The 14,047-nt window shown below is 36.6% G+C and overlaps 1 protein-coding gene across 3 annotated transcripts in view; it reads right to left on the bottom strand.

The window, feature by feature from the left end:
• Positions 1 to 14,047, bottom strand: part of PPP2R2A (protein phosphatase 2 regulatory subunit Balpha) — a 79,643-nt gene that overhangs the window by 12,441 nt on the left and 53,155 nt on the right. For all 3 annotated transcript variants that reach the window (XM_054498528.2, XM_054498529.2, XM_054498530.2), the window contains one exon: positions 3,932 to 4,097. In XM_054498528.2, coding sequence (XP_054354503.1) covers positions 3,932 to 4,097 — 166 coding nt within the window. The remainder of the gene's footprint in view (positions 1 to 3,931; positions 4,098 to 14,047) is intronic.

Below are 14,047 nucleotides of genomic sequence, written 5' to 3'. Positions count from 1 at the left end.
GATGAAGTATAAACAGAGAAAAGCTGCTAACTTTAATAATCTGTAATCTATTATTTCTTCTAAGCCCTATGTGACCTTGCTTATAATCTTCTTGTAGTTCAGTCATACAGATTTTCTATGTGTTATTTAGTTTATATATGTATACAATTTATAGATAGATATGAGCCTAGCCTAAATCTGTATTTTGAGAAGTATTTGTTCTAAATACTTGCAAAGTATTTGTGATGAGGATGACAACACCCCCGCCCCCTGGTCCAGTTGTCTTGTGGCCTGTTTAAATCCATCCTCCTTATTAAAGACCCAAATAAAGAAACCACAATGTATTTATGAAACTTTCAGATGAGATAAAATTAGTTTATGGTGCCTAATAGTGTTTACAGGAAGAAAGCTCTTTAAAAAATGTTCTTCCATTAACACAAACACAGGACACATATGAATTAGGATACATTTTTCAGTACAGTGGGGACAAGGCAGGCAGGAAATAAATCAGTATGTTAATAAATATGACAAATTTTTAAAAAATCAGAATCCTTATGTTCTACAGCAGTGATATTTTATTACCTGGAGTTTTCGGCCCGTAAGACAAAGTATGTGAGAATAATCAAACTCCTTAAAACTGTATGTAAGATTATGTAAAAACACAGTTTTCAGTGGAGGCGTTATTAGATTCTCAAGAATATCTGTTCCTTCCAAAACGACCACTCTGTGGTGTTCCCCTGAATTATCAACAAATAACTAAAGCATTGGAGAAGCTGCAGAAGAACAGAGTTCCTCTCACCACAAGCAGAGGGTATGAGCAGGGAAAACCACGCTGCCGTTTCCTTTGTGGGAATGCAGCTTTATGTAAGATCCTAAAAACTTATCAAGAAGTTGTTAAGACACATCCTATTTATGAGTGAACTTTATATTATTCATATATGTAAGACTCATGGTTGACAGGTCAGTTTCATGTTTTCTGCAATGTAGAGGAATTAATGAGAATTCAGAGGAGCAAAAGAAGATTAAAGAGAAAGAGAATTAAAATGCTTGAAGGAACATTAAATTAACTCAAGTTATAAGGTGACTATGACGTCCTTTAAGTAAAAATGATCTGGGAAACCCAGTTCATATAATGATCATGGAAAGCCAATGCAAATATTTTTATAAGATTGATTTTGGTTAATCAAACCTGGAAAGTTTGGTACTATTTTCCACCATTCTCCCACAGATGTAGTTTTTATATAGACCCATTACATTGGGGCGGTGGGGGGGGGGGGGGGGCGGTGTTACTATACTCACAGAAAAAAGAGAAAAATACACAAAATAATATAAAAGATATCACTCAGAATCAACAGATGTTGAATTTTTCTCTAAGTTTCCTTCTTTCCAAATAGTTTTTCAGATATAGTTCAAGTCCTAGTCCTCCCATTCTTTTCCCATCATACCCAGACACAAAAGTTCATATGATTCTCATAATCTGCTTTATCCTTCCACATTGGACTCTATTATTAAGCACTTATTTTAGCATTAAAAAATGCAGCCCCCAGTTAGCTGTATTTTACTTAGTATTAAGAAACAAAAGACAAAAATCTACAATGCATTTTAAATGCATTATTTAAAAACTCTAATGTCTTTAAATAAGATTTAATCCATAGAAGTTGAAATGGGATTTGCTTCGAAATAACACTGAGGAGGAGGGGAAGGGGAAGGATCCGAGACACAAATTAGCCATGAACTGAGGAGTGTCGGAAGTGGATGATGAGCATGCAGGGCTTCATTATACTATTCTCTTGACCTCAGCCTACATTTAAAAAGTTCTCTTTATAAGAAAGCTGATGTAGCCCTATAAGAAATAAACTGCCATAAAAATATTCCAATATATAAAATGTTAACAACACATTTCCCTAGGAACATTTACTTCTAAAAGTAGAAATTATATAAATGGTTTAATTATGTATCATCTGATGCCAAAGAACAGTGTCTAAAATATTTGAAGCTATTTGAAATAACTTAGTTTACCATATAAATTAAAACTGACCCAAGACTAGAAGCTAGCATATGACAGGAATAAACTGTTCCCTCCACCCATGGTGCTGTGAGTTACAGGCTTTAGTTACTTCTGTTTATTTTTCTTCTAATAAGGACAAGAGAAGGGAATGCAGTCTATTGTGAAAACAGAGAAGGCAGAGGGTACGAATCTCAATGGACTGGCTGGGGAAAGCTTTCATGATCAGAAAAACGGGCACCCAGGAGGCGGCCAATGCTGATGGCATCAGGCATTTGTGAACAGCATTTCTAAGAACTCATACTGTGGACCAGGGGCATTAATTAGATGGAGGAAGTGCTGAATTTCTTCCCCCATTTCATCCCCGAAGTCATTTAAGTATATATTCTGCAAATGTTTATGGTCTAGGTGTTAGAATTTGCTTTTTAAATTAATAGTGAGGAGATGAGAAAATAGGAGGTTTCCCCTCACCCTAGCACCAACCTCAAAAAAGTTTTAATCACAAATTTTTATAGACTACAGCTACCCAGAAACTAAAGTATCTCCTCAGTCACTCTAATGATTCCCTTTAGACTCAAGACCCCAACAAAGTCCAAACAATTCACAGGAAAAAGTTTTTCATAAGAACAAAGAGAAAGCACCCAACTCATCATAAAGGATTTCAAATTCTGGTAGAGTCATTACTAACTTTTTTTTTCTTTTTTTTTTGAGACCAGTCTTGCACTGTCGCTCAGGCTGGAGTGCAATGGCGCGACCTTGGCTCACTGCAAGCTCTGCCTACCAGGTTCACCCCATTCTCCCGCCTCAGCACCCCCGCCCCAGTAGCTGGAACTACAGGCACCTGCCACCATGCCCAGATAATTTTTTTGTATTTTTAGTAGAGACGGGGTTTCACCATGTTAGCCAGGATGGTCTCAATCTCCTGACCTCGTGATCCACCCGCCTCAGCCTCCTGAAGTGCTGGGATTACAGGCGTGAGCCACCGTGCCCGGCCTGTCATTACTAACTTTTAATCCTCACTTAACTTTTCCTGGGCCAGGCACAGTGGCTCACACCTGTAATCCCAGCACTTTGGGAGACTGAGCGGGGCAGACTACTTGAGCCCAGGAATTCAAGACCAGCCTGGGCAACATAGGGAGACCCAATCTCTACAAAAATGTTTTTAAAAAATTAGCCGGGTGTGGTGGCACGCACCTGTGGTCCCAGCTACTCAGGAGACCGAGGTGGGGAGGTCGAGTCTGCAGTGAGCCGTGATTACACCAATGCACTCCAGCCTGGGCAACAGACATTGTCTCAAAAAACAATAAAAAATGTTCCCTTGGCAAGTAAACAGTAGGAGAGGAATCTCCTTCCAGCCATGTTGATTGCTGGGAAGAAGGCAATATGCTAATGGTGGTCAAGTAAGAAAGTGCTCTCCTATAGCGTATCCTGGAATGGAGACCATCCTTTGAGTATTTTGTATCTGCAGTTTGAGATACTCTGTGTAGAGTTTAGAAACACTTAAAAAGGAGGAATAAATTAACATTTATTGAGCACTTGCACTCATGATGTACGTGAAGTTATTTAATATTCATAATAATACTATAATAAAAAATTGCTATCTCTAGTTTGCTGCTGAGGAAAATTCAATTCAGTGTTAGTAACCTGCCCAAGATTACAAGACTGAGAAATGGCAGAAATAGTACCTGACCTAAATCCAATGGTATAGCAGCCTATTCTTTTCACTACAAAATTGGGGGTGTAGTAAACAAAAAACTGCTATCAGAGAATCTTTCAGAGAATCTAAAAACTGCAAGTGAACAGTAAAAAAGTAGAGTTTATATTCTGTATAGAAAAAGAAAAGTCCTTTTTACAAGTACCTCTGTTAAATGATTCCTCTCCTAGGCTACAGGATATGTGCAGCAGGTACACACAGTGGGCACATGGAAAGAAAATATGTATACTTACCATTGGTAGACAATAAAAACTGAGCAGCATTTTTCTGGGGTAACCACCTAATTTTGTTGATCTTTTCTTCTATTTCTAAACTTTTCAAGTAGTCAAACTCTGGTTCATGGCTCTGGAAGGTGCTGTAAACATTATATTCTCCTCTGCTATGAGACTGGATTTTGTTCTAAAATGAAAACAAAAATATATGGACCACTGTTGAAAAATATTTCAAAATAATCAAATATATAATCAATTCCAAAGGACCCTGCAAATTCTGGATACCCCATTAGCTGTGTCTTTATACAATTACATTCTGTTTTTTATATTTATAAAGGCTTTCAAGGATTAAATGAGAAAACTTAAGGGGGGAAAAGGCTAAATAAAGCTGAATAAATAAGCTCAATTCATTAGGGAAATAATGACGTTAAATATGGATCAATTTGATTGCTAATTTACTCTTATGTATTTCATGGTATAGAGGCATACTGATGAAAAAAAACTCTGAGCACCCATAATAAGGAAGTTCATCTAAAAATAATGATAAAGGCTTGCCCAGAAAGAGCTAGATGAGGCACACCTTCTTTCTATGCCCACTTTAGGGTCAACTCCCCAATCTGTTATTTAATATGATGTATTGTCCTTTTCCTTTCTGATGCCTGCCTTTTGGTTATTTCGCTGCTGAAAGCTTAAAAAAAGAGCTCTTATAAAAGAAGGGATACCATTTGACCCCTACCTCCCACCCCAAGACCACTGTTCCAGACAGCTTTGCTACCAATCAAGTCCATATTCAGCACTACCCAGCAATGGCCCCATGCACCCCCATCAACAACTGCTTACTCGCCTTAAATTCGCTTTCTCATCTTATGAACCTGGCACATACTGATGACTAATTTCATTTAGTATCACTTTGAAAAAATATAATTTAAGCTATCTCATAAAGGGACTACTTGTGAACTACTTTGGTTAGCATTAATATCTCAGCAAAAGTGAGAATTATCATCATATTCAGAATTTCATCTTTTGACCTATTATCACACGATTAAAAACATTTTCATAAAAAAATTTAAAAGTCTAGTTCAAAGAACCACCTATGGAAAAAATTTAAGTAAAAAATAGAATGAGATATTATTGACAGTCAACTATTTTAAGTAAAAGTGAGTTACCCAGTGAAATGTTTAGAACTTCTTGATAATAAAAACAGCCTATTACTATTCTCCATATCAAAAGGAAACTTCACTGAATCATCTTGAAAGTCTATGTTTTGGGTTGTTTTTTGCAGCAGCCTGATGATCTGGGTTGTTCATTCATAGATAGTTGTATTTGAACCCTTGGACAGCAGTATCAGTTATTAGAAGGCAAGTCTGCCAGTGTTAAGAATGCAGTATCCCACAAAACGATCCACATATCGGGGAAACACAAGGGGTAAAAATCAGACTCAGAGCCTTGGTCTCATCACCTTACCCATACACCAAATTAGACAGCCTATTCCATTAATATATATAAATACTCCAGTATCATTTTAAAGCTCCACAAATCTTTTACCTAAAATGACTCACCCAGTCTCACAAAGTTTATCATTATAGTCTACAAGGAAACCACAATACCATTAAGCAGGCAACTCAATTTTTAATATAAATCCTGCGTTTTAGACTGGTTTTTCATTTAACACTTAAAGAGACTATAGTATATAGTACTATGTACACTAGGGCATAGAGGGATAGACAGAATCCCCATGTTCAAGTAACTTGTGTACGTCAAACTTTAGTCAAAGTAGAAACTGGTTATGGTCTACACAATTAAGGTAAGCAATATGAAGGGCCAAGGGCAAGCCACACATTGTATTTGATGAGTTAAGAAAAGCACAAAACTACAGAAATATTTTCTGAAACAGAACATGAACATCTTCCTGTAGACTCGTGGACAACAACACGGGTCTACTAAACATGATATCTTACAGAATCCAAAAACAAAATCATAGAGGTATATGGCAGTTTCAGTGGACTGCAAGAAGCTCCATCTCTTTGCAACAGGAAATAAATATATGTATCACAAAAGGAGAAAATTCTGTCTAAAAAGCTCAAGATGCCAGGCTGAGCACATGCACTAGCATCCCCTCTCTCCTGAAACTTTATTATAATTATCATAACAGAACTTTTAAAAACAAGTCCACAGGACAAAGAGTAATGGCAGAAATGACAGCAGCAGTAACAAAACAGAAGAGGCTATAAAACAGATGGGTACAAGTGGTAACTGACAGTAGACCACAGAGAGCTGCAGCAGACTTTTCCTAACACTTTGGGAGGGGATGTTTAGATTACAATGATCATGATAGCATTGTTCCCTGCACAAAGTACAGTGAGCAAGCCTGAATAAAAAGAAACATAACCATATACTCAACACTGAGCCACTCAAATGAGAATGCATCAAAATCAAACACAACGTTTTTGTTGTAAAAACCTCTCCTACTGTCATACAGAATTGTGACACATCCTTCAACAATTCATACTGGCTTTACCTGCACAGCATTTTCACCTCCCTCTCTTTTCTTGCTTGCCTTTATGATCACTATGAGAATCATCTTCCTAACCATACAGTCTATTTGCATGGAAGTTTCTACAGTAAGTTTAGATGTGCTTTATTCCCCAGCACCTATAACAGTACTTGGCACATATAACAGGTATTCAATAAAGATTTTCAAAGCAGGACTTAGAATGAGGTATGTCACATACTTTACATACATTACAAACACAGGACACAAAACCAAAATCACACATTTTCAACACAGATGCTAACAGAATTCACTAAAGGACATCATAGCCAAGTTTTAAAGCAAAGTCATAAAGACTGTGTACTGGCATGAGGATAGACCAATGTGCCAATGAAACAGAACAGATGGCCCAGAAACAGGCCTAAAATGATGACAAAGGTTGCCTTGCTGGGCAATGGGGAAAGGATGGTCTTTTCACTAAATGGTGTTAGGTTGACTATTCATAGGAAATAAAATGAAGCTCGACCCCTTCCCTAAACCACTCGTAAAGTGATTACAGATGAATAAGAGATATAAATGTGAAGGTACAATAATTAAGTTTTAGGATAACATGACCCAAGAGAACTTTTCTGCAATGATGGAAATAGTCTGTATCTGTGTTGTCTGGTATGGCTGCCACTAGTCATGTTGAGCACTAGGCACACACTGAACACCTAAAATGTGGCTACTGCAACTAAGGAAGTTAATTCTACAATTTATTTTTAATGATTTAAATTTATTTATTTACTTATCTATAAGGTGGTAAGGCTGACTTTATTTAAAGAGGGCCATGGAGACAGGGACCACTGCAACAGGGTCTTGCAGTAGGGGAGAGAGAACGGACTGAACTCCCCATTAATTTGAATAGCCACATGGATCTAGTGGCTACAGTACGAGTCATCCAGTTCTAAAAGATAATGGAAATGTCTTCCCTGGATTTTGGGGTTGAAAAGTATTTCTTATACAGGACAGAAAAACCAGTAACCCTAAGAAAAATACTGATCAACTGTATTATATTAATAATCTCTATTTATAAAAATATACTATTCAAAAAAATGAAAAGGCAAGTCGCAGAATGAAAAATACTTCTAACAAATGTGTGGGGTTTCTTTTTGTTTTGTTTTTTAAAAAAGATGGGGTCTTGCTATACTGCCAAGCCTGGTCTCGATTTCCTGGGCTCAAGTGATCCAACCAATTCAGCCTCCCAAAGTGCTAGGATTACAGGCGTGAGCCACTGCCCCTGGCTCCTCCAACAAATGTAACTGAAAAAGAGTTCATCTGCAAAAAGTGTAAAGGAAGTCTACAAATCAGTAAGAAAAATGACACACAACACAGAAAATTATAAGAGATTTCGATAGTCACTTCCAAAAGATAACATCCAAATAGCCAATAAACATATAAAAAGCAGCTCTGGCTAGGAGTGGCAGCTCATGCCTGTAATCCAACACTTTGGGAGGCCAAGACAGAGGATTGCTTGAGGTCAGGAGTTCAAGATCAGCAACACAGTGAGACCATCCCTACCAAAAAAAGAGAGAGAAAAAAAAATTAGTCAAGTGTGGCAGTGCACGCCTATAGTCTCAGCTACTGGGGAGGGTGAAGTGGGAAGGATCACTTGAGTCCAGTAGTTTGAGGCTGCAGTGAGCTGTAAGCGCACCACTGCACACTCCAACCTGGGCAACACAGAAACACCCTGTCTCAAAACAACACAACTACTCAATCTCAATGTGAATCACAAAAGTAAGTACAAGGCCGGACGTGATGTCTCACGCCTGTAATCCCAGCACTTTGGGAGGCCGAAGCGGGCAGATCACCTGAGGTCGAGTTCGAGACCTGCCTGGCTAACACAGTGAAACTCTCTCTCTACTAAAAATACAAAAATTTAACTGGGCATGGTGGTGCATGCCTGTAATCCCAGCTACTTGGGAGGCTGAGTCAGGAGAATCGCTTGATGGGAGGAGGAGGTTGCAGTGAGCGAAGATTGCACCACCTGCATTCCAGCCTGGGTGAAAAAGCAAGAAGACTTCGTCTCAAAACAAAAAACAAACAAACAGTAAATACAAACTTAATTCATACCCACAAAGTGTTAAATTTTAAAAGACTGATAATACAACACAAAGCACTGGCAAAGATGTAGAACAGCCATAAAATTTATATACTGTTCACAAGAATAAAATTAGCAGAACTTTTTACTGTGATGTCTGCTAACAGTGAATGTCTACCCTATGGGCATAATATTTCTACTCATGACTGTACAGCAAAAAACATGAGTAAGAATGTTCATAGCAACATTACTCACAATGGATAAACTGTGGATTCCATCTATCCAAAGTTCTAAAACTACAGGCCAAAATAATCGTAGTAAGACAGGCTCATAAAGGAGAGGAAGGGAAAAGAGAAGGGTTTGTGGAAGCGTGGGAAGTTCTATTTCTTGACCTAAATGTTTGCTATGTAATAATCTGCTAGTGTTTTATGTACTTTTCAGTGTATATTTAAATAAAGATTTTAAAATATATACCACACATATGTTGCAGCCACTATGGAAAACAATGTGGAGATTCCTCAAAAAAGCTAAAAATAGAACTACCATATAATCCAGCAATCCCACTTCTGGATTTTATCCCAAAGAACTGAAAATGGGACCTCAGAGAGGTGTTTGGACAGCCATGCCCATTACAGCTTTATTCAAGAGCCACAAGGTGGAGGTAACCCAATCAACGGTTCCAACAGTCTCTTCATCTCCCTAACTGGGAGGCAGTATTTCAACCTGAGAAAACACTGACAGTACATACAACTAAACATTACAAAGTGATACGTACAACATGAGTCTCATTCTGTAAAACAAAACAAAAATCCCCAACAAAACACACATACACACACATCTACCCACCCACCAAAACTAAGCAATATTATTTTCCCTTAAATGAACAAAAAATTAAAAATGTGGTAATGACCATTGTTTTGGTGACAGAAAGGCAAAGTCACATACTACTGGTAGAAGTATAAGCTGTTCCCACAAGCCGCAAGTTTATTGAACCTTGTCACCTAAGTTATAAGATGGAGTACGTTCTTCCCGACTATTCAAGTGCCCCTTTCTACTCAATGGTTCCAACAGTCTCTTCATCTCCCTGAGTGGGAGGCTGTATTTCAACCTGAGAAAACACTGACAGTACATACAAGTAAACATTACCAAGTGATATGTACAACATGAGTCTCATTCTGTAAAACAAAACAAAAATCCCTGAGAAAACCACACACACACACACACACACACACACACACAGGTCTTCATTCTTCATTCCTGTTATGGGATGATTTTGATTTTATTCTTTGTGGAAATGACAAACATTTTTCATATTTTCTACAATAAACATACTAAGAATAGTCAAGAGTTAAGGGCAAACTTATGAAAGAATTTCGCTTAACATTTTGCAACAGCTACTTCTAAATATAAGTAACTCCATTGTGCTTTTACATGCTGAGTATCCCTTATCCAAGATGCTTGGGACCAGAAGTGTTTCAGATTTCACATTTTTTCCCATATTTTGGAATATTTATATATACATGATATTATCTTAGGGAGGGGACACAAGTCTAAATACGAAATTCAGTGGTTTTGTATACACCTTATACATATAGCCTGAAAGTAATTTCATACAGCATTTTAATTAGTTTTGTGCATGCAACAAAGTTTTGACTGTGACCCATCACATGAGGCCAGGGGAATTTTCCACTTGTGCTATCACATCAGCACTCGGTATGTCTCCAATTTTGGAATACTTTGGATTTTGAGTTAGGAATGCTCAACCTGTACTAACTTTCTCCTTCCTTAAATGAAACTCTGCAAAAATGTAGGAAATATTTACTTTGCTCCATGAAAAAAATTTAAAAATTTAAGAAAATATTAAATGTATTTTACTTTGATCTCATATAACAGAAAATAAATGAATATTTTTAAGCCTCCAAATAGAACCCTACTAAAACTTACTGTTTATTAATGTTCATCTTCTATGTAGTGTAAGCAGTCATTTGTTTTATATTTTATAGCAGTATAAAAGTATTTTAAAAGAATCAGTGTCTTGTGAAATGGCCATTCAGGGACAGTGGCAGAAATGGTACAAAACAAAATTAAATGATATCTGATAACTACTCTCAACACATTGAGAAAATATGGGGAACTTTCTAGAATAAAGCAAAATACAAGTCATTTGATGAAATAAACACAAGAGAAATCTCAAAACTTTCTCTAAACTAATGATAATGATAGTCATGGAGTACTTCAAGATTTTGCAAGGCCTTATTAAATTATATTCAGTAAGTTAATACTCATTCACTGACTGCCTATTATGTACTAATATACTAAGTGCAATTTGGAAGCATATCAGTCACAATATCCTATCAAAAAAACAACAATATAGTGGGCGAGATATCTGAATGAAGGATACCTGGTTGAAACAATTAGAAAGTCAAATCAAGTAGCATTATTATTTGTCTATAAGATAGTCAAATAAAATTTAAAGGAAATGCATAAAATACAATTAATACAATGCTTTAAAATCTAAAGTTGTTAAAGTGCTTTCACTCAGATTATCAAACTAGCTAGAATATCTGTTCTAAACTATGCTACAGATTAAGTGATAAAGTTACATAGGAGGAATGCTTATTTATTCTACATTTTACACATTACTGAAAGGAACGGAAAAAAAAAAAAAAACCCTACATGCACACGCACGTGGACACACACAAACACCCCACACGAAAACTGTGCCTTGCTCAGATGCTAGCGCTCTTCCCCAGTTCTATCAGCAACCAAGGAATGGAGGCAGATCTCAAGGCTCTCCAACCTTGTTTCTCTCAAAATGGAATTTCAATCTACTTGGACCCTTAAGGAGTTGGTTTCTCTCTGAGAGAAGATTCAGATGAACCCTACCTGGTGTTAGATTAAAAAAAAAAAAAAAGATTCATTTTACTATTGTGTCTCTTTCCCTTTTAAGTTCATAAAATATAACAATCCCCTGGATCACGTTTTCTTCATGTGTTAAATACAATTTATTCTCTCAGGACAGGATAATTTTGGGAATTTAATGTAAAAGCGAGTAAAGTTCAAATATTAGTTTCTCTTCCAGATAAGGATCAAGTGCAAATCCTATCATTTAGAAACAACATGATGTAGGTAAATGCATGACGCCCTGGCACTTGAGGCGCCTGATTTCAGACTCTTCTCTGTGCCTCAAATTGGAGAAATAACAAATAAGATCGGACCAGATAGTCTTCAATGTCCTTTCCACTGGTAACATTCTAATAAGAAAGTCCTCCATACCCCCAATAAATTGACTACAGATGAAGTTCGCTAGAAAATTCCCCTTTGTAAAGGCACAAGTCAAATCCTTCTTAATAACTAGACACTAAGAAATCTGCAACAACATCTATTCTGATCAAGTATTTACTTTGAAAGGGTATAGAGAGGGATATTTGAGAAAGAACCCAATTTCAATACATTTCAAAACCTATCTATACAACTCAACTGTAAGAAGGAACGAATAAAGTAGAAAGACTAGTAGAGTTCATCATCCTTGAATAAGACTTTCAAAAGCTAAAATACAGTGAAGTCTAGACACAACTCTGCAGATGACTGATCTAATGTGCATTTTAAATCCATGTGAAAAAATTTCAATAAATAATGTAATAACCAGCTAGGTGTGGTTATTAAAGATGCTTTAATTATTGGGAGTATTAAGGGGTAAAGTAAAACCAAAATCCAATGAAATAATGTATTTTTAATCACCAAGTTGCTACTTTTATTTCTTTGGAAAGAGGGAAAAACACAGTAACTGCAAAGGGGCAGTCTCTCACCTCCCCACCCTGAAAAAAGAGGCAGAAATAAACAATCTAGGAATCTAACAATAGAGACTAGATCAAATAAACATAATTATGTCATGTCATGTCATTACAGAGATGGTGATACAGAAAACTGAATGACATGAAAAGGTATTCACTATACAGTATGTGAGAAAAAAAATCATACAACCCTAAATTTATAATCAGATATTTAGAAAGACAGGCCTTTGGTATATACCAAAAGTTCTTATTTTTGTTTGGTGGGGTTATACATGCATTCTTTGCCACTTATCCATATTTACTAAATTATCTACATAGAGCATAATGAATTTATAATTAAGAGGGAAAAATTATTAATAATAAGAATACAATGCAATGTTTTATATGTGTGAGGCTAGGGAGAGCACGGGAAGAAGGTAAATAAATTCCAAGTTTATTAATTAATTTAATAATTAATTCCAAAATTACTGGGCATTATTAATTTCATAGATTTGGAGTTGTTTTTGGTGGAGAATTTCTTGGGATAGGTTGAGCATACCTAATATGAAAATCTGAAACCCAAAATGCTCCACAATTAGAAACTTTTACTGTCAACATGACACAAGTGGAAAATTTCACACCTGGCCTCATGTGATGGGTCACAGTCAAAACTGTGTTTCATGCACAAATTATTTAAAATGTTGTATAATTACCTTCAGGTCATGTGTATAAGGCGTATATGAAACAAATGAATTCTGTGTTTAGGACTTGGGTCCCATCCCCAATAGAGCTCATTATGTACACATTCGCATATTCCAAAATCTGAAAACATCTGAAATTTGAAACACTTCTGGTTCCAATTTCAGATAAGGGATACTCAACCTGTATAAGAAATATGGTTAATTCAAATTTCTGCTCAACGGGTAAATAATTGAGCCAATATTTTAAATATTTAAAATACATGATATTTTGCTTTTGGAAAATGTAATACCCTAAGGAGCCCCAAAAGATTAACAGGTAGCTGACAAGAATCTGATGGCAGTCTGGACAGAAATCTGGACACTAAAAGGCTGAACAAGAAGAGATGGCTGGGCAAATGCATGAATGAATACCAGGACTAGAACCAAGGCTGTTCAACTCTCAGTCCATTTTCCCCTCTAACACCTATGACAGAAAACAGATCACTCAATAGCTCATATTAAAAAGTCTAAGGATCACGTACTTTCCTCATTAGGTATAAAGTAATGAGACTGATTTTCCTGTGTGATTTCTAACAATTAGGCTCATTACACCAAACACGATTAAAGTTTTTTTTTTTTTCATTTTAATATCAATAGCCAGCATTGTGAATACTCATCCAAATTTATACAGAATTAGTTTTACCCACTTACCTAGCAGGGTGATCTTGGAAATGTTACTTATCCTCTCTAAATCTCATTTTATTTATAATCTGTAATACATCAAGATATAGTAAACATACATACATCTTTGTTATTTTGCTGTGACGACTAAGTAAGATTTAGGGATCTTGGCAGGGGTCCTAGCACATAAACTGCTGCTACTATATCCAGGTCAGAGTGGGCAAAGCCATGCAGCAGAAATCAGGATGTGTGGCTTCTGCAGTAAGGGATCACTTCCTTATTAACTGTATGACTTTGGATGGGTAATCTGGTACCTGGGCCCCCAGCTGGCAAAAGGAGACTGCACTACCAGGGGTTAAAAATAGAGGGCTCATGGACACAAGGGTCCAATGACAGAACCCAGGGATTTTGTAAGCCTGGATGGAGGGAAAA

The sequence above is a fragment of the Pongo pygmaeus genome, chromosome 7, assembly GCF_028885625.2.
Source record: "Pongo pygmaeus isolate AG05252 chromosome 7, NHGRI_mPonPyg2-v2.0_pri, whole genome shotgun sequence".
In the NCBI taxonomy this organism is placed as follows: domain Eukaryota; kingdom Metazoa; phylum Chordata; class Mammalia; order Primates; family Hominidae; genus Pongo; species Pongo pygmaeus.
Note: the sequence above shows the minus strand (reverse complement) of the source record. Positions and strands in the feature narration are given on the sequence as shown.